Raw genomic sequence first — 24,491 nt, 5'->3', positions numbered from 1 at the left:
AGGTCTGTACCCCTGGGACTAATGATACATTATATCAATTAAAAAAAAAAAAGAACAGTGTGTCCTGGGAGCATAGCACACCACCAGTCCCTACTACATGACCCCCAGAAGATGGGGAGCACAGGTTTTCCTCTCATCACCCATGAAGCCCTAGAGGAGTCTCTTCCCTTCTCTCACATTAGTTATGCATTGGAGTCCATATAAAGTAGACTTCAAGATTCTCCCAGAAATCATGTTCCACATTCCAGTTTTCGTATCAATTAGGATGTCAACTTGAGCTTGAGGAGAACTCAAATACCCTTGAGCTTGAGGAGAACTCAAATACCTGTACCTCCAGCTGATCTGACTGCTTCCTTCAGCCAGTTAGGGAGAAGTTGGAATTTACAAGGGCAATCAGGACCATGTGCTTGCCTTTGGTCCAGACTGAACTGGGACCTCAAGATCTTCCAGCAGAGCAGTTAAGTTCTGTATCTTACAGAGACTTTGAATGGACCAAAGAAACCAAAGAAAGCTAACACAGGGTCCTAGGTCATTTGGGAGGTGGGGTGGAGAGAAGGAGCCCTTCCTACTCCCCATTCTCTTTCCTTGGACTTCTATATCAGTGGGAGATAGTTCTTCAATAGCATTTGGTTCTCAGTCTATATTTGCTGATCTCATGAAATTAAAAACTTTTTAAGGTGAGGAACCATGTTGGGTTTCTGCAACTCCAGAACTTGGTACAGCATCTGATATGCAAAAATTCCCCCATAAGTAAGAAATGAATAAAAATAGACAACAAAACAGTTTGGGACAGTAGACCGAGCCTGTCTCAAATGTATCCACACATTCATTGCTCTCCATTTCTTTCCTGTTCTGTGGGCTCATGGGACCCATTAACCTATACATTCTAACTATTCACATATCCCTTGACATTGACATTTTCATTTCAATAATCCATCCACCCATCTATCCATATACTTGCTCCTTTCCTTTTTTTTAATTTTTGTTCATTAGTTTCATTAATTATTCATCCCATTTCTTCATTCATTCCATTATTTATTTATTCCTTCATTGCATTATTGCATTCATTTATGAATTTCATTTACTCAACAGATTTTTGTGCAAGAGAAATCTCTTCCTTTGGAACAAGGCCAGGTCATTTCCCTAGATCCAGCATGCTGCCCTCCCATGGTTACTAATAACACTGTTGAAAACATACCTGACTTAAATTCATTCTTAAATCTTATAAATTTTCTACAGTAGAGAATTTTGAGGAGGAAACCTTTCTGGGGACTCACCATCTAGGCCATGGACACAGACTACCAGGTGAATTCCATCTTCTAAATTTTCTTCCTCTTCCTCTGGTGGGAAATACGGTATATCAGAAGCTAGTACAGATAAGTCACTGTACAGAAATCCATCAATCTTCAGTTCTTTTTTAAATTTTTCTTTGGCCTGATAAAAACTGGAGAATACACTAATTAATCAGAAGCCACACTGCATATGCCATGTTGAGCAGAAAATGAATTGAGCTGGCTGGGCCATGGGAGTGATGAACATCTACAAGGAATTATCTGCAAGCAGCAAAGGCAGAATATGAGGCCTCAGGAGATGCTGATGATGGACGCTTTTTCTCAACCAGGAGGCAAGAGAGTATCCCACGGAAAGTTTTCTGGGGTTTGGGTTCTACTGATTTCTATGTGCTTCCTGCATGGAACAGGACGCCTAAGATTCCATTCAGCTCCAAGGATCCATGCAATCCCAGAAAAGATCTCCCCAGAGTGAAAGATTCTCCAGGTGGCCCACAGGCTACCATGGCTTGGCCTCCACCTGCTTTTCAGCAGCATCTCCCAGCCTCCAGAGAGAACACATTTCTTAGGATTCCCTTACTAAGAAAGTTTGCTTACTTCCATGCTTTGGTGCGTTCAGGTCTGTCTGAAATGTGTTTCCCACCGGGTTATCATGATCTTTGCCTGATTATCGGACAAGGTGATGATTAAGAACCTGGACTCAGAAGTGGGACTGCTAAGGTCAGAATCTCAGCTTTGACACTTATTAGCTGTGAGTCAACCATTTAACCTCTCTGTACTGGGTGTCCTCAATTGTAAATGGGGAATACGCCATTATCTAATTCATAAAGCTATTTTGCATGTTAAGTGACATAATGTATGCAAAATGCTTAGAACAGTACTCAAAACTAAATAGTTAAAAAAAATGATCTATTACCAGCCTTATCACCATCATCCCTATCATCTCCATCACCACTCTGTCTCTTGTATTGGCTCTGTGGTCACCTCTAAAAGGATTCCCCTGACCCCCTCTCTATGCATGCTTGCTGCCCTCAGCCAGATGGAGTCCTTCTGACTCAGCTTTGCACACACACAGGAACCCTCCTGTTTGCCCAACTAACCCTTGTTCACGTTTCTCATCTTTCCATCTCCCCATTAGGCTGTAAGGACGGTAAGTGACCTTACAAGCCAGGCACTGGGCAGTGCTTGCTATCTATGTATTAAATTTATGCCATGAGCATAACAGGTACTTAGCGTTCTTTATAAAGCAAGGAATCCAAGTTCACCTGCCTGTGTAACCTTGCTCGTGGGTATCAGTAATATGTAACTCTTCAGCATTATGCAGAAGAGTGATAAAAGGCTGCTATAGATACTTAATCAAATGTAGAGTTTATAGATAAGGGAGCAACATGGATACAACCCTAATGTGAGGGTGAAGGGACGGGGTCTGGCTTTGCCAAAGGAATGACCTGTATCAGGACACCCTCAGGGGCTGAGGAAGAAAATCTGAATAAGACTCCCCCAGAGGCCCTTAAAGAATGGCCCTGTCAAAATATGCAAAGATAGAGGTATGGTGACATTCATAATGGAGTTGTTTATCATAATAATAACTAAAAAAAATCAAGGATCCCTCTCTAAAGGAGTTTGTTCATAAATCACGGTACATATAGAAATGTTCCCAATATAGTAAGTTGAAAAAACCTTGCAGTCTGTGCAGAATTACTCTATTTTTGCATAAGAAGAATATTAGAGACAGGCACACAGAAAAAGGGCAGAAGAACTTACACAGTGACTGTATTTGAGAGATAGGCTTGCTGGTAGATTTCACCTCTACTATTCTCTCTCTCTGACTTGTAGGACATAAATATAATACTTTATCTAAATCTGAAAGTAGCTCCTATCTCAGCACTGAAATAGTATGCATGAACCTGAGCAATGTGTGGGGAATCCAGAACTCTGCTGGGTAGGAAAGTCAGCCGTCAGCTTACCTGTACATCCTCTCACTGACTTCTTCCTCCAACTTGCTCGAATGGGTGGAGACAACTCCAAAGGAGCCCAAAGGTTGATGAGTGATGGGCAATGGGGTCTGCTTGGCAGAGAATCCAGCCCGGGCAGGGGTCTCCTTGGGCACAGATGAGAAAGGGAGGCATGTGGCAGTGCAAGACACGGACAGGTTGACGACCTCCACGGCTTTCAGGCTGTCCAGAGTGAAGGTCTCCACTGAACCCAGGTGAGACGCCATGACAGAATTGCCTGTCTTTGGCTCTTGGTTTCCTAAAACCTGGGAGTGAGTGGAGGGAGTCACAGTGGAACCCACGGTGCCTGCTTCACGTCCAGCCTCCAGACGAGCGTGAGTTCCTTCGCTAAAAGCTGCATCATCGACGATGCCTGGTGAGCTGTTCCGCTCGCCTGTGGACTCCAGGTCGCTGGCATCAGCAGCTGTCCTAGAGTTCCACTCAGGCACCTTATGGTGGGCAATCGTCTCATCATCTGAGATGCTACTGTTGGAAGGACCATTATTCTCCACATTCAAGTCTTCAGGCTTGCCCTCTGGGGTCTCCTTTAGTACTCTAGGATAAGATCCATGCTTAGGGTTTTCAAGTGCAATGATACGTGGTATTTTTACATTAAGACATTTGGTTTCAACACCTACAAGGTTCTCAGTCCTCCCATCAAGACAAGAAGGTTCTTGAGGATCAGACTGACTCTCTGTACCTTTGGGGATGTCTATGTAACCGGGGACCTGCTGGCCATCAGCACCTGAAACCACCTGCACAAGGGAATGGTCTGCCCCAGCATCCGGGATTCTGGATCCCGGGGAATCTACACTCTCCATTGGTATGGCTGGACTTTCAGCAAGATCCCCACCTTGCTGCATGGTGTCTGTGTCTTCAGCAGACTCCTCTGGGCTACTGATTTGGGGTGCAGACACAGACTTGGTCAACTTGGTGAGCGCCAACTCCCGTTCTTCCTCCTCAAAGGGCAAAGAGCTAATGGAGGTGAGAGATGCCTGGATCCCACTCGGCAAACTCGTATTGCTCTCTGTGTGTCCACCCTCTAAGGAGTTCCTGTGCAGAGCATGCCTTCGAACCAGATGGTGCAAGACTTCCCGGTCACTGGGTAACTCCAGGGCCCTGCTTCGTGCCTCGGACCAGGCAACAGAGCTTGGCTCGCTCTCAATGCCTGAATCGGAGATGATGGAAGAAGATCTCTTGATGACCCCAGAGAGCACCGACACTTCTTCCTGCTCCTCTGAGTGAGGGTCTTTTGGGGAAGCCCTAACATCCAAGGGATCCCTCAAAGTTGAGTTTAGTGGATCACAGGGCTCGGAGGGGAGGAGTTTCAGACTCAGCAGTGCCATCTTGCCCTCCTGGTCTGCAACCTTTCCTAGAGTACTTAACTCATGCAGTGTTGTTTTCTCTGAAAGGATGGCATTTTGGTGACCTCCCCCAGCTACCTCTTGGTCTGGTACAGCTCTGTCCGATTCACAGCTATCTGCAGAGTGCTCATTCTCCTGCTGAGCACTAATGACCACTGTGGGCTCCACACTACAAGGCCTCTTATTGCTAGATTTCACATCAATGTAGGTGAGTGCCGGGGCCTGGCCATCCTCTGGACCTGGACTCCTTCTGGGTGGGTCCTCATCTGCCAGTGAATGTGTTCCAACATCAGATCTCTGGCCAGTCCAGCATTCCTCTTCACGCAAACCTGCTTTGTTCTGGCATTCACCAATTGTCAGATACACCTGAGATTCGGAGCACGTGTCCGTACATTGTGGTGTGATTACTTTGTCCTCTGGCTCTGGACATCTAATAACTTCTGTATCAGAGTCCACCTGGGGTGGTTTCATGGTGGGCAAGACAAGCTCTTCCCTGAAAGGTGATTTTTTATTTACAGTAAGGTTCTCTTCTCTGTTGTTTAGATTCATTATTGCAGGACTTGTCGGAACGTCAAAATTAGGGTAAATACTCAAATTGTGCCCTACGAAAAGAAGAAGAAAGAAATAAAGAAAGAAAAATGTATTATAGATTAAGAACCTATGTCCAAAAACTATCCAAAAGCCTGACTGTATAATAAAACATTTGGCTGAACTTTGTTCCTGGTTCTTGGGGGACAACCACTGTATTCATGGAATTTCCCAAGTGATGGAAGGGTCTCTGTTATTGGTTACTAACCAGGTGACTCATGATCAGTCCTTTAGTCTTTAGTAGTTTATGCTAAGGAGATGAGTCAGGATGAGGGCTGGCTGTGCCAGAAAGACTATTTGGTCAGAACTTTGAGCCCCATAGTATCAGTATGAGCTCTGGGGAGAATGGTTCAATCATGAAGCCAATGATTCAAACAGCCATGCCTATATCATGAAACCCCAATAAAACCTGTGGACCCTGGGGCTTGAGGAAGCTTCCCAAGGGGACAATACACATTGATTTGCCAGGAAGACCAGTCCTGGGGTCTTGGGATCTTTATGTTTGGAACCCTTCCAGACCTTGCTCTACTAGGGTATTGTTTTGGCTGGTCTTTATTTATTTCCTTTATATTAAAATGGTAATCCTAGGCAGAGCACTTTCCTGAGTTCTGTGAATTGTTCTAGCAAATCATTGAACCAGAGGGAGTAGTGGGACCCCCTGAATTAGTAGCCAATTGGCCAGGAGGTCAGGTGGCCTAGAAACCCCCAAGCTTTTGACTGACATGAGGGCATCTTATCAGAGGCTGTGCCCTAACCTCTTTGACGTAACACCAGGTAATTCGTGTCTGAATCACCCTGTACTAATGTAAAACTGTCAAATACTATAATTCATGATTTGCCTTTTCCTTATCAAACCAGTTTTAACAATTACTACTTACACCTATTAAAACATTTCTCTGTATCCTGTATAGTATTTACATTGTAGAAAGAGCTTTGGACCCAGGAAGACTTGCTCTCTGCTCCGGACATGGGCAGCCGCCAGCCGTGAGGCCTTGAGCAATGACAGGACTTAAATAAGTTGTTTTTGTTTTTGTTTTTCCCCTTCGAGCTCACGTTGCTCAGCTCTCGGTAGGCGGATTCACGGCGACCAGCAGGCCTCAGAGACATGGCTCACAGGACAGTGATGATGGGAACTGTCACAGGGGGAGGACAGATTCCTGCTTCTGGACAGAAACCCTCCAAGTCTGAGCTCGTCACCAGGGCAGTTATCCTGCACGGCGTTCAAATCACAGAGGCTCCCGCATCGATCTGATCCTCCCGGTGGGACGGCGGGGTCCACGCGTTTTTCTATAGGGTAAGCTACTGTCTCTCTTATCCTATCTCTCCTTCCTGTCTCTCTTTTCTTTTGTCTTCTCTTTTTCTCCTGTCCTCCTCCTGCTCCTTCTCCTCTCATCCCTCTTCCCACCCCTCCTGCTGCTTCTCCTCCCTCTCACTTTCTCTTTCTTTTCCTTCTAATAAAGCATAAAGAGAAGAAAACAAGAGTCTCCCTCAGATCGCTGAGAAAAGCCATCTGATACGTTACTCCATGTCCACATACCCCAAACAAAAAAAGAGGGGACTGGGCTTTTATTTTCTTTAAAACTTTTAAATCCTTTGGATGGTTTTCACAGAAGTTGAAGGCCTATAACCACTATCGGATGTTGTGAGGTGAACCCCTGAGAAACTTACAAACCACATCACCGGCTCACACCTCGGGGTGGCATTGACGACTGGGTCCAAGATCAGAACAAAGATCGGGAAATAACGGGTCTCTTCTTTATGTGGGTAGGTTCTTCAGATCTTGGGACTGAGCAAATTTCTCTTTCTCTGGGGCCTTTCCCATAACCAACAGGGGGTTAGAGGTTCTCTGAGCAAAGTCCCCACGTCCCCTCCCCAAGTCCCCTCCACACACATACTCTTCTGCCAGCACCACACAGTCCACCTGTGAATTTCCTGTCCCCACCGGAGAGAAGGGTTACAAAGTAGGAGCACCGGCGTGCCCACGGCTAACAGCGCGGCCGCCACACAAGGATCTGTGTCCGTAAAATGAATTGAGAATAGAACGGAAATGCAACAGAACAAAGGCGATTACTCTCACTAACTACTTAAATTGGTTTGAAAAAAAACCACAACATCAATGTTATTTAATCCATGAATAATGCATGGGCTGACTCTATGCAACAGCCTTATATTAGGCCATGGGTTAGGGAGAGGGAAAGTGGGGATCAGTTATAAAAATGAACTGGTCTCCGTCTCTAAGGGATTTCAAAATACTGGGAAGCATATGACGTGCAGTACAATTGGCCTCCTGCTGGAAGCATGTGGGCTGTATCCTGGAGAACGTGAACCGGGTTCTTCAGAGAGGGAGTTAATGAGCCACACGAGGCAGACAGAACAGCAAGGGCCAAGCCCCAGAAGCCTGGGGTGCACAGTCTGGCCAGGTATCCGTTAGGTCCCATGTGGACGGAGCAAGGGTGAGGGGTGTGGGCGTGAGATGGGCCTGGAGTCAGCGGGGGGAGGGAAGCCACAGCCTGGACGGCCCGAGCACCCCGTCCGAGTGATGAGTCAGGTCTTTACATCACAGGCAGGGGGATGCGCAGGTTCTCGGACCACAGATGCAAGATGCCTGTGATCTATACTGACAGTTGCAGACAGGACACAGAAAGGCCCGCGAGGAGGAAGACGGTCAGAATAGCAGCACTAGCTTCATGACCCCAGCTGCGGGAAAAGGAGAATAGTAGGGGATCGAATTCCGAAAGAATGGGTTTAGTCATTAGCCCAGGACCCTTATCTGCCGACACACATCCGTGGCTCCCTTTGTGCAGGTCACTCTTAAGTGGTCTGTGGATGCACTACCCGCGGCTCACAGGAGGCCTACGGGATAGAAATTACAATTCCTTGTGCCCAGTTTCACAGTCACTAACGGCTGGAGCAAAGATTCCAGCTGAGGTGGGCTGGCCAACTGTTAAGGCCCTTGGGTAGAAGGTTCAACTGCTTTGGGACAGAGGAGTAAGGGGTCCCGGGGAGAAAGAACTGCAGACACTAAGGACAGAATTTACAAGGGTCTGGGACACAGTAGGCATCTACCCATGTGCTGCAGCAGACCATGAATCCATATTACTGTTCTTAATTTGGAAATGGGACTCTTTTGTTTCCCTTTCTTCACCATGCTGAAACGATGCAATGCAAATTGGACGACCTCATTGCAAATCACATTAAGGTCACCAACCCCTGGAGGAAAAGGGAAACAGTTCTTTATTTGCTAACGCTTTTGCTCAGAGATTAAAGAATCATCAGAACACATTGCGAAGGAAGAAAGAAGGTCAAGAAACGTTTTGAGTGGGGAAGTACTCTTGGGAAAAGGGAAGAGACGGGTAAGAGGTCTGTAAAGAGAAGTCTTGGGGAACAGCCAGCCCTCTCAGAGCAACTGTCCTGGGGTCCTTCTCGGAAGATGGGATCCTTAGTGCTAGAGCCGTAGACTCATTCAAGTTCCCTGTCCCTAATACCTTCCAGGAGCTGCAAGAGATGCTTCCGTTAAAACACAGAGATAGACAATAGGAGACTTCGAGGACCCTGCACGGGCAAAAGGCCCCAGAAAGATGACCCCAAGCCATGTCCAAGTCTAGAGCACCAACGTGAAGGGCGGCAGAGAAGGAAGACCCAGCAGGGACACCCACCAAAGCCAAGGCCGAATTCCCAGCAGGTGTGGCAGAACGGATGGGCTCAGGAGATGCGAAGTTTTATAAAAAAATAAAGATATGCAGTATAATTGTATGTGTGACTTGTAGGACTGAAATTTGCACCCATTAGAGTATCTATTCACCTGTAAAGGAAAATAGACTCAAGATCTTCTGCAAGGAAGCCTAGCAGTGACAACTGAGGGTCTGATCAAGGGGACTTATTGTAAATTTCTTCTCTACCTATTCAATGTTCTGTAGCTATAGTATATAACTATAATGAAGATAAGAGCGTGCGCGCGCACACACACACACACACGCACAGCCTTGGTGCAAAGTAGTAAGTGTTTTTTGAGCAGCTGGGGAGGTGGCCATCTCCAGCATGCGTCCCTTCCCGCTGTCATACCCAGGGTTGACGCTAGATGTCAGGGCACAACGGAGAATTCAGTAGATCTCTCCGTCACAAAGTTGGACTGTCCTTGGAAGTCGCCTTGACTTTTGAAAAAGATCCTACAAATCTCTGCCTGCAGAAACTCTGAAATTTAAGTGGTGCCTAATTTAAATGATGGGCATCCCAGCATCACAGTTTGAAACGCCTCTCAAAGAGAAAGCAGGGCAGACTCTGGACGTTGGAGCTGAAAGGACTTGCTTTGAAAGTCGGCTTTTATAAGCTGCGTCTTTACTACATACCTTTATTCATCGTGCTTCAGCTTCTGTCTGTGAAATAGGGCTTACGGGTTTTGTTTGTTTGTTTGTTTCGTTTTGTTTCTAATAGGATTCAAAAGAGGAAACATGTAAAACTTCCAACTAGCTGTTTTCTGGCCCTTTAAGGGATCGTGGGTCTACTTCAGCTGTGATAGCTTTAGGTTTCCAGCAGCCGGGCTGTGGGAGCAGACAAGATGAACACCCATGGAATGCCCCGTGGGTACCAGGCTGATCTCCCACTGACCTGTCAGTGCCCAAACACACTGCACAGCCCAACAAGACAGACCACGGTGGGGAGACCAACACACCAACACACTGTCTTTTCCTCCCAGCGGAACGGCTCATCCACAAATCCAATCGTGGATGCAGCCTGCTTTCTCGAGACATGAAGCAAGCGCTCTGTAGGAATCTGACCTGGATGTCCCCAAAGTTCAATAAGTAATGACTTTATATATGAGTTGTATCACTGAGGTACAAAAGGATGGCCATCCTTTGCCCAGGGTGAGGGGATATGGGAATTTCCCAGGGGAGAACATTGAGCCACTTGCAAGGATTTGACCCTGGGGGAGTCAGGAAGGGGGTCTCTACCACGACGACCCTTCGGTTGTGTTGATTTGTCAATGGCACCAACATAAGGTCATCTGAAATAACTAGTGTAGTTGGAGGGTTCGCGTCTCCTCCATGAACTGACAAATCCCTTCCTTGGTTTGGTTCCCCTGCTGTTGGAACATAAGGAGGGCAGCCGACTGGGACCCAGCGAGAAGCCTTAGTCTTGAGTCTTTCTACAACAAAGACCAACCTGTGGCAGGGCAGTCCACATATCTGTCCTCAAAGATAACCGGCAGGGTGTTCCAGTCGCCGTCGATGTCCAGGCACTCCGCGGGCAGCGGGGGCATGGTGGTGAGGTACTCGGAGTTTCGGATGTCCAGAGACAGCTGGCTGTGGGTCTGTATCCTGGGGACACACACAGTGGGTGAGCATCGGAGCAAGTTTTAAATGTGGAAAGAATCATTGCCTCATCTCCCGATCCCCAAAACACATCCAGAAAACACTCAGCAGGCTCTGACCATCCACTCCCCGTCTGTCCATCCTCTCTTCCTTTTTCCCAGACACCTACCCAGCCCCAGTGGGGGGGCACCCAGCCCAGAGCTCATAGATCGCATGATCAGGGACCCGTATCACGTTCTGTTTCAGTGATCTGCAGTAAATGCCTTTCCAGGGCAACAGGAGCTGAGCTTCTAAATGGCTAGGAATCTTAAATTAGTACTTAGGAGGAAAAACTTCCTGCTCTGTATCCTCTACTCTTGCTTTTCTAATCTCTTATAGCACTTAGGGTCCGAATCCTATGTTGTGGCATTTGTATTAAGGACCATTTAAGATTTTGTTTTGTTTTGTTTTTGTTTTTTGTTTTTCTTGCATCATTGCTTACTGTGTGGACACCAGCATCCTGCATTAGCATGTAAGTGCCCCTAGCTCAGGAACCGTGAGTTTTGATTCCTCCATGCGGGATTTTAAAATGCCCCATATTCTTCCTCCCTAAGTCAAACCCCCTTCCACCAGCAAGAATTGGACTGCGGAGCTTGAAATCATCAGTAATGGCCATTCCAAAGACGGGATCGTGGGAAACGTTTACTCCCCTCTCAGGTCCCTGCAGAAGGAGTTGATGTCCTGCCACGAAGGAGGAATGTTCTCGCGCCGTCATTCCCCCCGTTCCACCTCCGTCCCTCTTAAACCAGAGGAGAAGCCTTAGCGGGCTGGGGAGTCTGGGAGAAGAATTGCACATACGTAGTTCCTGTGTGTCTGTCTGTCTGACTGTCACTGCTTTTAGAGCAGCCTGACCTCTGGACGCCCCCACATCACTCCTCAGCCATGCAGGTCACCTGCTCCCACAGAACCGCTCATAGTGGCAGAACTGCACACAAGCCTAGGCACAATTCTCATTCTGCACTCCTGGGAACAAATGTATGGAATGCACATAGGATACTTTGTATGTGTATTTTGAATATACATATGAAATACGACTATTTCATTTCTTTCTTACTTTTCACCTGCATTTTAACCTATGATCGAACCGGACAAGCGATGTGAGACGTCTGGGCAGCTCAGTCAGTTAAGTGGCTGACTCTTGGTTTTGGCTTAGATTGCGATCTCGGGGTTGTGAGGGCAAGCGCACAACTTGTGTGCCCCTCCCCCTTGCTCTCTGCCCTGCCTGTCTCTAAAAAAAAAAAAGGAAAAGGGTAAGCAATGTGTTTATTCTCTTCCTCAAAGCCATGATGCCTGTAGCAGCTTCCTAATATTGTGAACCTTTCCCTCAATATTTAAATGGACTTTTGTTGCAATCAATCCTACGCTTCCTAGCTATCATCTGAACCTGGAACTTGTGGTCCAGTTCTTAGTTTATTACACTAGTACGCTCGCTGACTGGACACCCGTAGGTGGAGGACCCGGCCCCAGGCAAGGGCGATACCTCCCAGATGGAAACTTGGTTCTGGACCTATAGACCTCACAGTCATGGATAAATCAGGTGATTAATCAAGGAACCATCGCCCAGTAGGAGAGGTGCTGGACAGTCTGGTCCGGGTTTCCTTATGCAGCCAATGACCTCCTGCCAGAAGGTGGCTTCTTGACTTTGGGACTTTGTGAATGTGACCGAGTACCTAAAACAATGGTGAGGATGTGTTTAAACAAATGACTACAAATTCTAGAGCACGTACACAATTTGGTCACCTCACACCTAGGGTGGCTATTCTTAAAACCAAGGAAAAGCAAGCATTGGTGAGGATGTAGACACGGTGGAGGTCTTGGACGCTGCTGGTGAGGACACAAAGCTTCACAGCTGCTGCGGAAAACAGTATGGAAGTCCTGCAGAAATCTAAAAATAGAAGCACCATACGATCTGGCAATCCTGCTTCTGGATATTTATCCAAAAGCATGGAAATTAGGGTCTCTAAGAGATCCGTGCCCTCTCAGGTGCACAGGAGCTCTAGTCACTACAGCTTGGCTATGGAGACACGCTGAGTGTCCGTGAAGAGAAAAAGGATAAAGAAAATGCAGAACGATGGGATATTATCATTCAGCCTTAAAAAAAGAAGAAACCTTGTCCTCAGTGACAATGTGGACAAACCTTGAGAGCATGATGCAAAGCCAAAGAAGTCGGACTTACGAGGACAAATACTGTGTGAGTCCATTTACAGAAGGGATCGAAAATAGTCAAATTCAGAGTCAGAAAAATAAAAGAGTGGTGGCCAGGGGCTGCGTGGGGAACTGGGAGATGCTAGGCAACAGGCATAACACTTCAGGGGAGGAGGACAAGTGATAGAGACCTGCTACCTGGAGCTTCCAGGGCCCAGGACATCACCTATTCATGTCCCTGTCTCTGGGAGTACAGCCAGCAACATGCTGACACTTCCATTTTGGAGGTTGAGAAGTCCAGATTCAGCTTCTTAGGGTGACGTTCACCACTATACAGAGGAATCACAGCTATATATGATACACTATAAGGACGCTACGAGTGTGGGATTTGGACTAGCGGATCTGTGTGTGCATCACATGCTTGCTGTGTGGTCTAAGATAAGTTACCTAACCTCTCTGAGCCGAGGTTTTCCCAGTCTCTTCTTCAGGGAAATACGGATACAGTTTCTAGCTCACAGAGTTAGCAAGGGCATTCAGTGAGCCAACACAGGAGAGAACTTAGCTGGACTTCTTACCCAAGGCATCTCCACAGACACAGCACCAGGAAAGCAGGGAGGGTGCCTCGTGTGTTCAACACTATAGACGTGGTGTCTTGTAGAGTAAGTGATTTTTTAAAAATTAGCATTATACTTATTAGAACAGAAGAACCTAAAAGGCAGAGTGATCAATCAAGTGTCATGGTTACAGGGGTTAGATCCCCAGGATGGGTCTTCCGGCGCATGAACACTTCTGCATGCAGTCATTCGAGAAGCTCTCAACTGAGCCCCTCCTTTCTGTGTGAAGAGCACAGGTTAGACCCGGGGAAAGCAGAAGAGAGAGACGATCAAACACACGCTTGCTACGAACCAGTTCTAAAGGATTTCCAAACACTGCGACACTGCATTGAACATACTGCGATCCACGGCAAGAAACAGCCTCCATGCTACACGGCCACCCAGTACCACCACAGGCTCCCAGAAACACACACCGAAGCAAGGGTTTCCGAAACACATCCGAACCTACTCCCTATTCCATCCTGTCCCAACCTATCCTATTTCATGTAGAAGTGCTGTCTCAGTCCCACGACATGGATGTCACAGTACTAAATGACCGTGCCCCACTGTTCGAGAAACATAATCTGCTTTGAGCTTGAAGGAGATGGGTCTTGAACTTGATGGTCTTGACAGATGAATGTCTCTGGGGCCACCTTGTATGTCCACTTGTCCATCCTGATGTGGGGGGTGGCTCTGTCTCCTACACAGACCTTCCCTCTCCAGCTCCGCCCCCCAGTGGGTACACCCAGGCCAGTGCACACTTGCTAGCAGGCCTCACACCGGCTCGCTACCTCCATCTAGATGAAACCCTGTTCAGAGCATTCTGTCCCTTCCCTCCTGTAACTTTCTCAATCTGACATAAAATGCCCCTTTCGGTTCTATACCTCTTACTCTTAATGACCTAAGTAAAAGTTTACTTCTTCCTGAATAATATTGCTTCTAACCTTGTGTATGCCTGACCCTACAGGTTAATATCCACTGGTGGGCACTACTCAGTTTCTCTACAGCTGCTCTATGAGACAGGTGTTCTGGTCTCCTGGGAATTTGCAGGGCTCAGTTCGTACCTGCTTCAGACCTCTGGCCCCATGTCATCTTCTCAGGGGCCCTCCTGTGACAGCTCAAAGGAAATGCATTCTCCATTCTTACCACACTGACATATTTCTCATTGCTATTTACTGTGTGTGTATCACAGTTATTTAATTATGTGCCTTCTGCTCTTAAAATATAAGCCCCACGAGATATCGGATTTGTCTGTCTTGGTCACTGCTGGTTACCTAATGCCTGGAAGAGTGTCGGGCCCATAGTCAGCACTGAGTGGACAACTGTTGAAAGAAGGACTCTCCGTGTTACATGTCAGCAACCTCCGAAGGAGGAGGAGTAACTGGTCGATGTCACAAACCTTGTAAGATCCAGGACTGAGATTTCAAGCCATGTGTGTAAGTTTGAGATCAGGTCTTTCCACCATACTATTTGTTGGCTTTTTAAAAAGGCCTTAATCATAACCATCATGGTGCAAAGTCTGTCCACAAGGACATGAATTCTGTCCATAAGGACATTCTGTCCTGAATTCTGTCCATAAGTGTCCTGATCCATAAAGTCCCATAGCGGCTGGTCCCTACCCACCTCCCTGGCCCTGCCTCCCTCCCCTCTCCTTCCTGCTCACTCCATTACAGCTACACTTGTCTTCCTGCTGCTCCCCAAACACTCGTATTCCTGTAGAGCAGCCTCGACACCAGCTTCTCTGACTGGTCTTCTTTCCTATCCAGGTCTGGCTGATATAACCCCAGTCTCTACTCAAATGTCCCATCCTCAGAGAGACTCTCTCCCAGCACTTTGGCTGCAACGGTCCTCATCCCACGCCCAGTGTCATGGGAGGTGCTCCATCGGCTTGCAAGAGCCGACTGCGCACATCTCCTTCCAGCCCCATGCAGAGATGGCATCTTGGCAGCAGGGCAGTGGCCGCCCTGGGAGCTTTCACACAGCGGAAATCAGCAAACGCTACAGACCCAAGATGTTGGTTTCTCGGAGAACTTGTCCTTCAACGTTCATGAGGACTCTGGTCATATCCCTTCCCGTCATGTTCTGTGTCCTCACTTGGATTTGGTTTTCTTTACCTGTCACTACCCGAGATAATTTGATTTACGTCTTGCCTGTTTCTGCCCTAGAATGAAAGACCCGCAAGGACAGCGTCTTTAGTGTGTTCCCTGTGGTGTCACAGTCTTACATGCACAATCAACAATTGTGTAACGTATGAGTCATCACCTAACATTTGCTGAGCAGAGTCTGTGGCTTGAACAGCGTGTTCCATGGGCATGGATGTTCTCATTTGGCCCTTACAGCTCTTGCCCTGCCCATTTTAGGGAAACTAAGACTGGAGGAGGAGAAGGAAAAAAACAAACAGAAAAAAAAAAAAAAAAAAAAAAAAAACATCAACAGAACAGCACTTTCTCAAGGACCTGCTGTAGCCCAAGGGAGGAGTAGGATCTTGAACCCAAGTTGGCCAAGCAACATATCCTCTGAACTTGAGTGGTCAGCATCCCAACGAAAACCTTCTGGAAGAGGAGCTGCCTCTGTGTCTGTCCCCTCCCTGTGTGCTCACGCTCCTGGGGAACACAGCACGCCCGGCGATCGAGGGTTCGCCTACTGGGGAAGCCCAGGAAGCAGGTTCCCGCGAGCATCCTGGAGTGTGTTGCTCAGCGGCCCTCACAGTTCTGCTCAAACTTGTCAGGCTAACCCTTTTGATTTTAGTTGCTGGGTGGAATGGATGAAGATGAAGGACGACCCGGTTCCAGACAAGCTATTTTCACCGTAGACGTGTTTTTCTTGGAGCCTTCCCACCCTCCAATGTCAGATTCCATGGAGCAAACTGTAATTGTCTCCTAGTTTTCCAACCAGATGAAGTGTGGAGAGAAGGAAAAGGAGGTTGTAAAGCAGAGGGTGAAAAGGTCTTCTGGTCTGTCTTATGTGACAGATGACCCTGACATGCTTCTCCTACAGGAATTACCAGGTGGTCTCAAACATCACTCCATCCACATTTATTCTTTGAGGTGAACATATAGTTCAGAAACAAAAAGAACCCCTTGAACTCGGGTAGCAAAGGCCAGACCGTCTTGGAGGGACCCATCTGTTCCTGCCCACAGAGGAGATCTACAAGAGAATGACCTCATTTTTTGTTAACCCTCTGACTTTTTTAACATGTTTTCATTGTTTCTTAAATTTTGGAGGAAGGCGGACTTAGAAATTCATCAGTCCGCCTAATTAGGCAGTTCCGTCCTCATTCTTATGCTAAATGTGTTTCCAAGATACTGCATAGTCTCCAGAGAGTTCTGTGTTTTTTTCTGACATAGCTTGTGGCCACACCACCTGCTTCTAATTCATTTCACAAAGAAGACTCAGCACAGATGTCTTCAGGGACCTAGGAAGTCTTGATTCTGTCTATAGAACCATAATAACATTCAACAAAAGAAAACTTTGGCTATTGACCTTCTCTGCCACCTGCTAGCTCCCGCCTCTGCAATTCGTCGGACTCCTGCCTGCAGAGAAAATGCAGCTAGAATATGCGGGAGTGGAAAGACTTCTGTCCTTCGCAGTCAGAGACGGAGGGAAGAGGGGCCTTTGAAAGAGAATGTCTTGGGTGGCCACTTTGACAGCGTGACGTGGGCATAGCATCGTCTACTTACAGATTCTCCTGAAAGGTCAGGACGGCCAGCTTTTGGTGCTCCATATAAAAGAAGGCCTCAGAAAACCTTCGGACCTGAGGAATAAGATCACATGAACAGCTTAATTCACGGGGTGGGTATTTTCCACCCAAAGGGAAACAGACAAAGGATTTTTCAAAGGGAAATTGACAAAGGACAGCTGAGCCCACCACCCAGAGAGTCTGAAACGAGTCTTTCCACAGGTGTCCTCTCTTGGCCAAAGCTGGCTTACGGACACAGTTTAACGCGTATCTACGAACCCATTCTTCCAGAGCTTTCTATAATTTGTTTAGGTGGGTCTTCTACTAGAAGAAGACACTTGAAAACCGAGACCGTAAGTAAACGCAGAGGAAACGGAATTTGCAAAGCCAGCCACGTAAGCACAGCCACCACGTCCTGGGCAGACCCGGACATCTGGTCTTCCTGCTGCAAGGGAGGGGCCCGACGTCTACGAAGCATCAGTACCGTCCAGATGCTCCTAACCCGTGGCAAAGAAATACCCCAAGAACAACATCTTGCATTTGAAAACACTTCTCCAAAAACACTTCCAGAGTACTTGCAGCACCCCTCATGCTGCCATCCGGTAGCCAAGGCAGGTATTCTATGAATGGAGGGGCCAAGGCTTCAGAGGCTGAGCCAGCTCATGAAGTCTCACCACGAGCTCTCAGTGGAGCCCGGACCGGCACTCACGGCTATGAAAGTTAACCCCAACTGCTGGTCTGCCCCCCGAACTAATTGTCGCAAAGCTCCATCAAGGGGCCGCTGGCACGCGACTAGAGGATTTACACCACTTGACCCTTACCCTCAAGGTGTGATGTTCCTGGGTGAGATAAGAGGTCACCTGGGAATGTAGGGTCACCGTGTCGAGGAACTGGGTCCACAGAGCCATCAGGTGGGAAGTGAGCCAGGCGAGGTCCTTACTTATCTGCTCAGCTATCTTCTCGGGATTGTTCAACATCTGGAGAGGCAAAATGGCGGTAGTGAAGGACCTCGTCCCTGTGAGCCTACTGCAGGCTTCCTCCTGAAGCCTTTGCCGACTTCGCTGCGGTCAGTGAGTCTCTCCTTCCTCCGGACTCTGCATCACATTACACTCTGGCCTCAGTCCTCTACAATCAGGACAGTATCTATGTCTTCGGGGCTCTTATACGGCACGTAGAACGCTAAGCATTGTGTGTGTAACCTCCCCCCCCCCACCAATTTCATGCCCACCGCTACCCTTTAGTAGAGTTACTGGACATTACTTCACAGAAAAACAAAACAAAACAAAACAAAACAAAATGAGAATCAGAGGGATTCCGCAGTCCTGCCAAGGCCACCTGAAGGCCAGGTGTCCGGCTGTCTAACCAAAGACCCACAGTACCACACTGCCTTTCCATTGCAGGTGTTGAAAATCCTTCCTGTGGGATGCTAATGTGTTTATAACCGGAGCATCTAACTAGTTAGGTGATTTGCACGAGGCGAGTGGGACGGTGGTGCTCAACGGTGTTCCCACCATCTTCCAAATAGCTTCAGGGGGATCTCGGGTTGCCTGAACTACAACTTGAAGATGCCAGCCTAGAGAGGGCCTAGAACCTCTGGGGGGAAGGTTTGGATAGCTTCGGTTTAGAACTGGGAGGTCATCTGCTGGGGATGGGGCAGACTTTGCTTCTGGAGGGGAGATCAAGTCTCAGAGAGGCAGGGAGCCAGGTGTCAAAGCCGGACACTGAGTGGTCAGCCCACCATTTAGTAACAAGCCCTTCCATGTCCCAGGCACATGTTTTGAATGAATGGGGACACAACGATGAGTAAAGGAGGGTCTCTGCTGGCAGGGAGCCTCCATGGGCAGAGGCAATGGAAGGTGAGTTAACAGTGGGGAGCAGTGGGGGTTTCTCTGTCATGGGAGACATACTGGGGATAGGCAAGCCCAGCCGTTTCAAGGCCATCTCTGCTCTCCCTCCCTGCTCCATGTCTCAGTGTCTTCATCAGTAAAACAGGTATGCGAAGCAAATGGCCACTTATTGGATGTAGTAACAGGAAAAGTAAGTTTGAAGTCTTGCTTACAAAAGTAGAATTCCTTTTGCTATTCTCGGACTAAAGGCTGATGCTAGAGGAAGGCAGGTGGGCTAGAGTGAGGCATCAATCTAAGAGGAAGAGAAAGAGGGAAGGAGGAACGTGGCACCCGGTAAGATTCTGTAGTTCTTGGGGATTGGTATTTATTGATTCAAGACTGGTTGCCAGGCATAGGGCATCCACCAAGCGGGGCATCTCCGAGCTGCTTCTTCCAAGAGGAAAGGTCAGTCTTTGATGATACACCAGCCCCAAAGTGGGGGAACGGCCCTGCTTCCTTTGATGGAAGGCTCACTTCCTGCACCAGCTCTGTTGGGAGGCGGGGGTCAAACTGGGACTACCCACTCTTGGTTCAGCCTTACAGTCTGTGGCCAAAGGTGTTCAGAGGCAGAAAACTGAGTAATATGCTGGAGAGAGTGGGGGACATGGTCCGCCCCTGGAAAACCTCTAGGCTAGAAGGCGAGGTTTCTGGGTGGACCAGAACTGGCCCCTCTTTACCAATGAGCACCAAACACCTGTGTCTGTGCTTGGCTCCATTTCACCCCTGATGCCGTGGGCTGCCTTAGCTTTGGCACGCCCTGCCCTAGACACACAACGTGCTCACGGTGGCCTGGACGCACCCAGCTCCTTTCAAGTATCGGGCTCCGACCAGAGTGCGCATCCCCCTTGGAAGTCCTTCTCCTTCCATCCTCCAGCCTCCCTCCTCCCTCTCTTCCCCACCCTGGGCATGTCTGCTCCCCACCGGGGGACGCTTTAAGGAGCCAGTGTGGGCCCCCTGGTCTCTGAAGATTCTTTAGACATGTCGACTTTGCTCCAAGGGTAAGTGTAACCTTCCTGTCCTTGAAGTCGATCGAAAACTGCACCCACCACTCTCAATGCACCACTGGCCAGACACGGTTCCTACAACCCTCCCCTGCCTGCATTCTGAGCGTCTCCATTTTCTCAGTAACCACACGATGGAGGACGAGGTGTAGGGATCGGGTAACTCTTTATTGAGAAATCTGGTGACCCTGCATCAAAGAGAGGCACCCCAGGCCTCAGTAACTGATGTCCCTCGCTGGGCTGCTCGCTCCAGCCCCCACAGCTCCTCCAGCATCACCGCGGTGGAACCAGCAAGCACAGCGTGAATTCTGAGCCCAGCCGCCCCAGTGAAAGGGGAGAAAACAAAGCTGCTCATTGAATGTGTCTTTGGGAGAATGATGTTTTCCCCCTCATTGATTACAGAAATGGCTCCAGATAAGGTTAAAGAAGCTTCTAATTAGGCCACAAGAGGCCTCTCACAGATGCCTGGGCATCTTTGTAATTGCAGATGATGGGCACGGAGGGGCTTCTCACACAGGACCGAGGAGAAGCCCTTCCCGCGAACGAGGACACAACTGGACCCAGTGCTCTTTCAAGGGGGCTGTCTGAGGAATGCTCCGCCACGCAGCTCGACCACCCCGCCATGCTTCTCATCCGCCTCTGACCGTGTTCCCTGGTTCACTCCTTCCCTGCCACCTGGCACACTCTGTCCCCTTCTAGGTTAGCTCCCGGAGAGCCGGGCGCCTCTCCTCTTACAACCCCCGGTCGAGGCCTGACTCTACTGGCAGCTTCTGAGCAAGCCTCTTCCTCCTGGGGCCCCTAGTCCCGGGAACCATGTCTCCGTTGTATTCCCAGCAGTGAGCAGAATGGCCGACATACAGTAGGTGGTTAATAAGTGTTTACAGGATTCACTTGGAACAACGATACATGAAAATTGCTCCATGACTACAAAACTCTATGCTTTCAACTTCTTTTAAATCATGCAAACATTTCCACGCAGACCCCCCACTCAGCCAGCCCCCCATCATCTAACTCCTTTGATGGAAGTTTCCCTACAGGGTGTGGCTGGCCACTAGGTGGCGATGTCCCGCCTCCAACAGTTTGGTGGGGTTTGCGTGCCCTTGGGGGGTGCTGGGGAGGGGGCTCTGTTCCTTTCCCTATGAGCATCAGGGCAGCTCTTTAGCAGACAGTAGAGTGGGCAGAAGCTCAGCCCCACTCCCTGGTTCCCTCCCCATCCCCCATCGGTATCCCTGCCACAGTGGGCTAATTTGATTGCACTGTACAAAATTGGGCCTGTAGCTACACCATCACTCAAAACCAGGGCAGGATCCCAGTAGCTTGGGGGACGGCGCCAGAGAAGGAAGGAGACCGTTCATTGGCTTTTCACGAGCTATCTCAGACAGATTCATTGCCGGCCTGAGTTCTCACTAGAGCCCCTATAGGGACCAGATCATCAAAATAGCAGTAGCCTCAAGCCCAGCCCTTAGTGGTTCAGAGGCTTTAAGGAAGCCACCCTTCAGAGTCCACTGTAGTAAAATGAATGGGGACACATCTGTGTGTCCCCCATATTCTCAGGGCTGCTGGGAGGCCGGAAGGAGGGAGCCAGAATCCAGCAGGTGGAAGCTAGCATTGTGATTATTTGGGCTATAAATGGAATTAGTCACCCTTTCCTGCCTCAAGACACACACTCCTCCTCCACACAACACCCAGCAAGCTTGTCATTGTCCCGCCTAGATCCCTGTGACCTGGGGGTGAGTCCAAGCTGTGCACCATGCAGGGCACGGAGGGGGCTCTGAGTCCCAGTGTCCCCCTGCCTCCCCAAGAGCCCTGCTCACTGGTGCACACGCACGCCTCACCGCTAGGGCTCCCCCAGCCTGGCCTCCACCATGGCTCCCACTGCCTCTTATTGGAGGCCGTGAGACTTTCTCTCCCAAGCAGCCTCCCCTCTACGGTCCACTAGCATCTGCCTGCCAGAGTGATCCAGTCAGTGTCTGTGTCCGCTTCTGCAGCCCCCCTCCCCCGGCCAGCGAGGTGCACTGGGACAGGGTCAACAAGGGACAGTGAGACTGTGTACCTGTCGGAGCTCATTTTCCCCTCAGAATGGCCGTCCGCACATGGGAAACTAGCCACCCAGCGAGGACATGACCAGTCCAATGTGGACAGCCGGCGCATACCCTCAGGACTGCTCTGTGGGGCCCACATGGACTCTGGCCCCTTCTCCTCCTTGGGGCGCGATGGGGCAGCAAGGCACGGAGCCTGGTCAGATCAGCGAATGAGCACGCCGACTCCCGCCCCCTTCTGCACACGAACCAACAGCCTTGGGGTGACGACAGCCGCTGCGGGGTCACCGGCTTCCTCACCTTTGGTGACATGTAGCATCCTGTGACTCATTAGTGCATTCATCCGCTCCCAGAAGGAACCCTTCTAGGTGCTGGAAGTTTGAGAGTGAAGGAGTCCCCCCTCGGCTGTGTGCCCCCAAGGGAAGGGTCTCTGCAGAGGACTAACCCAGCGCCCAGTGAGGCGTGAGGACTCACAAAATACTTGCGGGAATGAATCAACTCTCTACGGTAGTTCCCACCGAAACACTGACCCTATGTGGTCGTGAAGACAAGAGCCTTTTAACCACATTCCCCGTGGGGCGAGTGTGGCACCGGGAACCCTTCATGTCCAGGGAAGTGACAAGCCAGAGGGCAGTGAGAATTGAACCAAGTGCCACAGTTAGCGTTTCCTCCATTCACTGCTCTGCCCGGCTGCATGTGGGAGGCTTTGTGATGCTGCTTCCCTGGAGGGCATCCCGGTGTGGCACCCCAGTGGGGGACCCCGGTGGGCTCTGGCTTCATGGCCACCAAGGCCTGGCCCTGTTCCGCAACGCTTTGCAAGCTGAGCCCTGATTCTTCCTGGCCTGAGGACAACGGGATCCCTCCCTCCGTAGAACCGTCCTATCCATTCCATGGGGAAATGCACGCCACACCCATAAAACCAGCAGCCGGTCGGTAGCCAGAGAAAAGGAGCTTAATAAAAACCAAGCTATTTTATCCCCATTTTATAGATAGAGATATCAAGGTCTGCAAAGCTTAAGCAACTTGTGCAAAGTCACATGGTGAGTAGGTAAGGGATTCAAGCCCCATGTCCCTGGCTCTCACATGACCACTTTTGCAACATGTCAGGACGCCCCATCCCTGGCACAGACCCCCAACCCAGTCACCACTGAGGGGGGTCTAAGAAGCAGGAAGCAGCCCCCGGGCCGCCCTAAGGAGTACAGCACAGCGGGAAACTGAGGCAGTGGCCTGGGCACTGTGCAGTCTGGGGGTGTGCGCCCTGCTTCCCTCCACCATTCCCTGGGTGCCCGGGCCAAGTGCTTCCATAAAGGCAAAATCTCCGTGGATATGGGGAGGCCAGAGGAGAGACAACAGGACGAGCATTTAACCTGCGCCTGGCCCAGACCATGCACTGGGTCCGTGCTGGCTGTCCTTGCTCCTGGAGGTGGGGAGGCTCCGGTGAGAGCACCGCGGGCCCGCCTGTCTTCCTGGGCTTCAGAGAGAAGGTTCTGGGAACCTGCGTGAGAGAGGCACAGCAACCAGGATAGAACCCACAGGCCACCCCATGTCTGCCTGCTCCTCACGCTGGGAGGGCCAGGTGAACAGTGGGCGAGGGGAGTAACAGCCCCTAACAGTGTTTTTTCTTCCAACTGCAAAAACTCAGTTGTCGATGGCTTATGGAGCCAACAGCTTCTCCTTGGGACGCTGAGCTGCAACCAGGCTGGAAGGGACTGGGCCTGAGCCAGGCCAGCCCCGGAGGGTAAGGCCAGCTTTGCACCGCAGACCTGTGAGCCACGAGACATGAGCTCACAGGGTCCTCTCGTGTGCGCTCTCCTGGTCTCCTCACAACAGCCGTGACACAGAGATGAGAACTCCAAGGCCCCCAAGATCCTAAATCGCACATCTGGGATCCCGCAGCTGATGTACAGAAGGGGCAGAGGCTGGACTTGAACCGGGAAAGCCTGTGGGCTTTTCCAAGGGACGCTGCCCTGGGTGCCCTCCAGGGAAGAAGAGGGAGCTGCAGCTCCTGGAGTATACGACCCTGTGGTCAGCTAAGCCAGACTCAGTGCACGGCCTCCACCGCCTGCGGGTTTAGAGAGCGGATGCTCTCTAAAAACCACGCACTGGGATCCAAGTCCTGGGCCGGCCGTATGTTCCTCTTCCACACTCTCCAGATGGCTTCTCGTGCCCCTCACATATCCCCCACCTTCATCAGGAGCACTACCCGTCATGTGACTCCTCGAGGACCCCACCCTTCCTTTAGGGCTCCCTTCAGAGGGCCCCTCCGCCCTAGACCCTCCCCGACCCGGGCACCGGGCTCCTGCTCTGCCCCTGCCTTCCCACTGGGCTGCCGTCTGTACACAGCAACACAATCTCCCTGACTATAGCATGCTCTAATGCGGGGGTTCTCAGGCCTGGCTGCACAGTATACTGGTCTGGGGAGCTTCTTTCTACATTTTTTTCTTCCAGTTTGACTGAGATATAATATTAGTCATGTAACATTATGTCCCTTTAAGGGGCACGACACCATGACCTGATAAATACATTTATTGTGAAGTGATCACCACCATGTCCCAGACTTAAAAT

The 24,491-nt window shown here is 49.6% G+C and overlaps 1 protein-coding gene across 5 annotated transcripts in view; it reads right to left on the bottom strand.

Annotated features, from left to right (window-relative positions):
* The window catches only part of FAM135B (family with sequence similarity 135 member B), a 278,086-nt gene that overhangs the window by 12,670 nt on the left and 240,925 nt on the right, over positions 1–24,491 (bottom strand). For all 5 annotated transcript variants that reach the window (XM_044244899.1, XM_044244898.1, XM_044244901.1 and 2 more), the window contains 5 exons: positions 17,822–17,977; positions 17,002–17,075; positions 10,396–10,550; positions 3,257–5,249; positions 1,278–1,444 (listed from right to left, as the gene is read on the bottom strand). In XM_044244899.1, the coding sequence (XP_044100834.1) occupies positions 1,278–1,444; positions 3,257–5,249; positions 10,396–10,550; positions 17,002–17,075; positions 17,822–17,977 (2,545 nt within the window). The remainder of the gene's footprint in view (positions 1–1,277; positions 1,445–3,256; positions 5,250–10,395; positions 10,551–17,001; positions 17,076–17,821; positions 17,978–24,491) is intronic.

The sequence above is a fragment of the Neovison vison genome, chromosome 4 (assembly GCF_020171115.1).
Source record: "Neovison vison isolate M4711 chromosome 4, ASM_NN_V1, whole genome shotgun sequence".
In the NCBI taxonomy this organism is placed as follows: domain Eukaryota; kingdom Metazoa; phylum Chordata; class Mammalia; order Carnivora; family Mustelidae; genus Neogale; species Neogale vison.
Note: the sequence above shows the minus strand (reverse complement) of the source record. Positions and strands in the feature narration are given on the sequence as shown.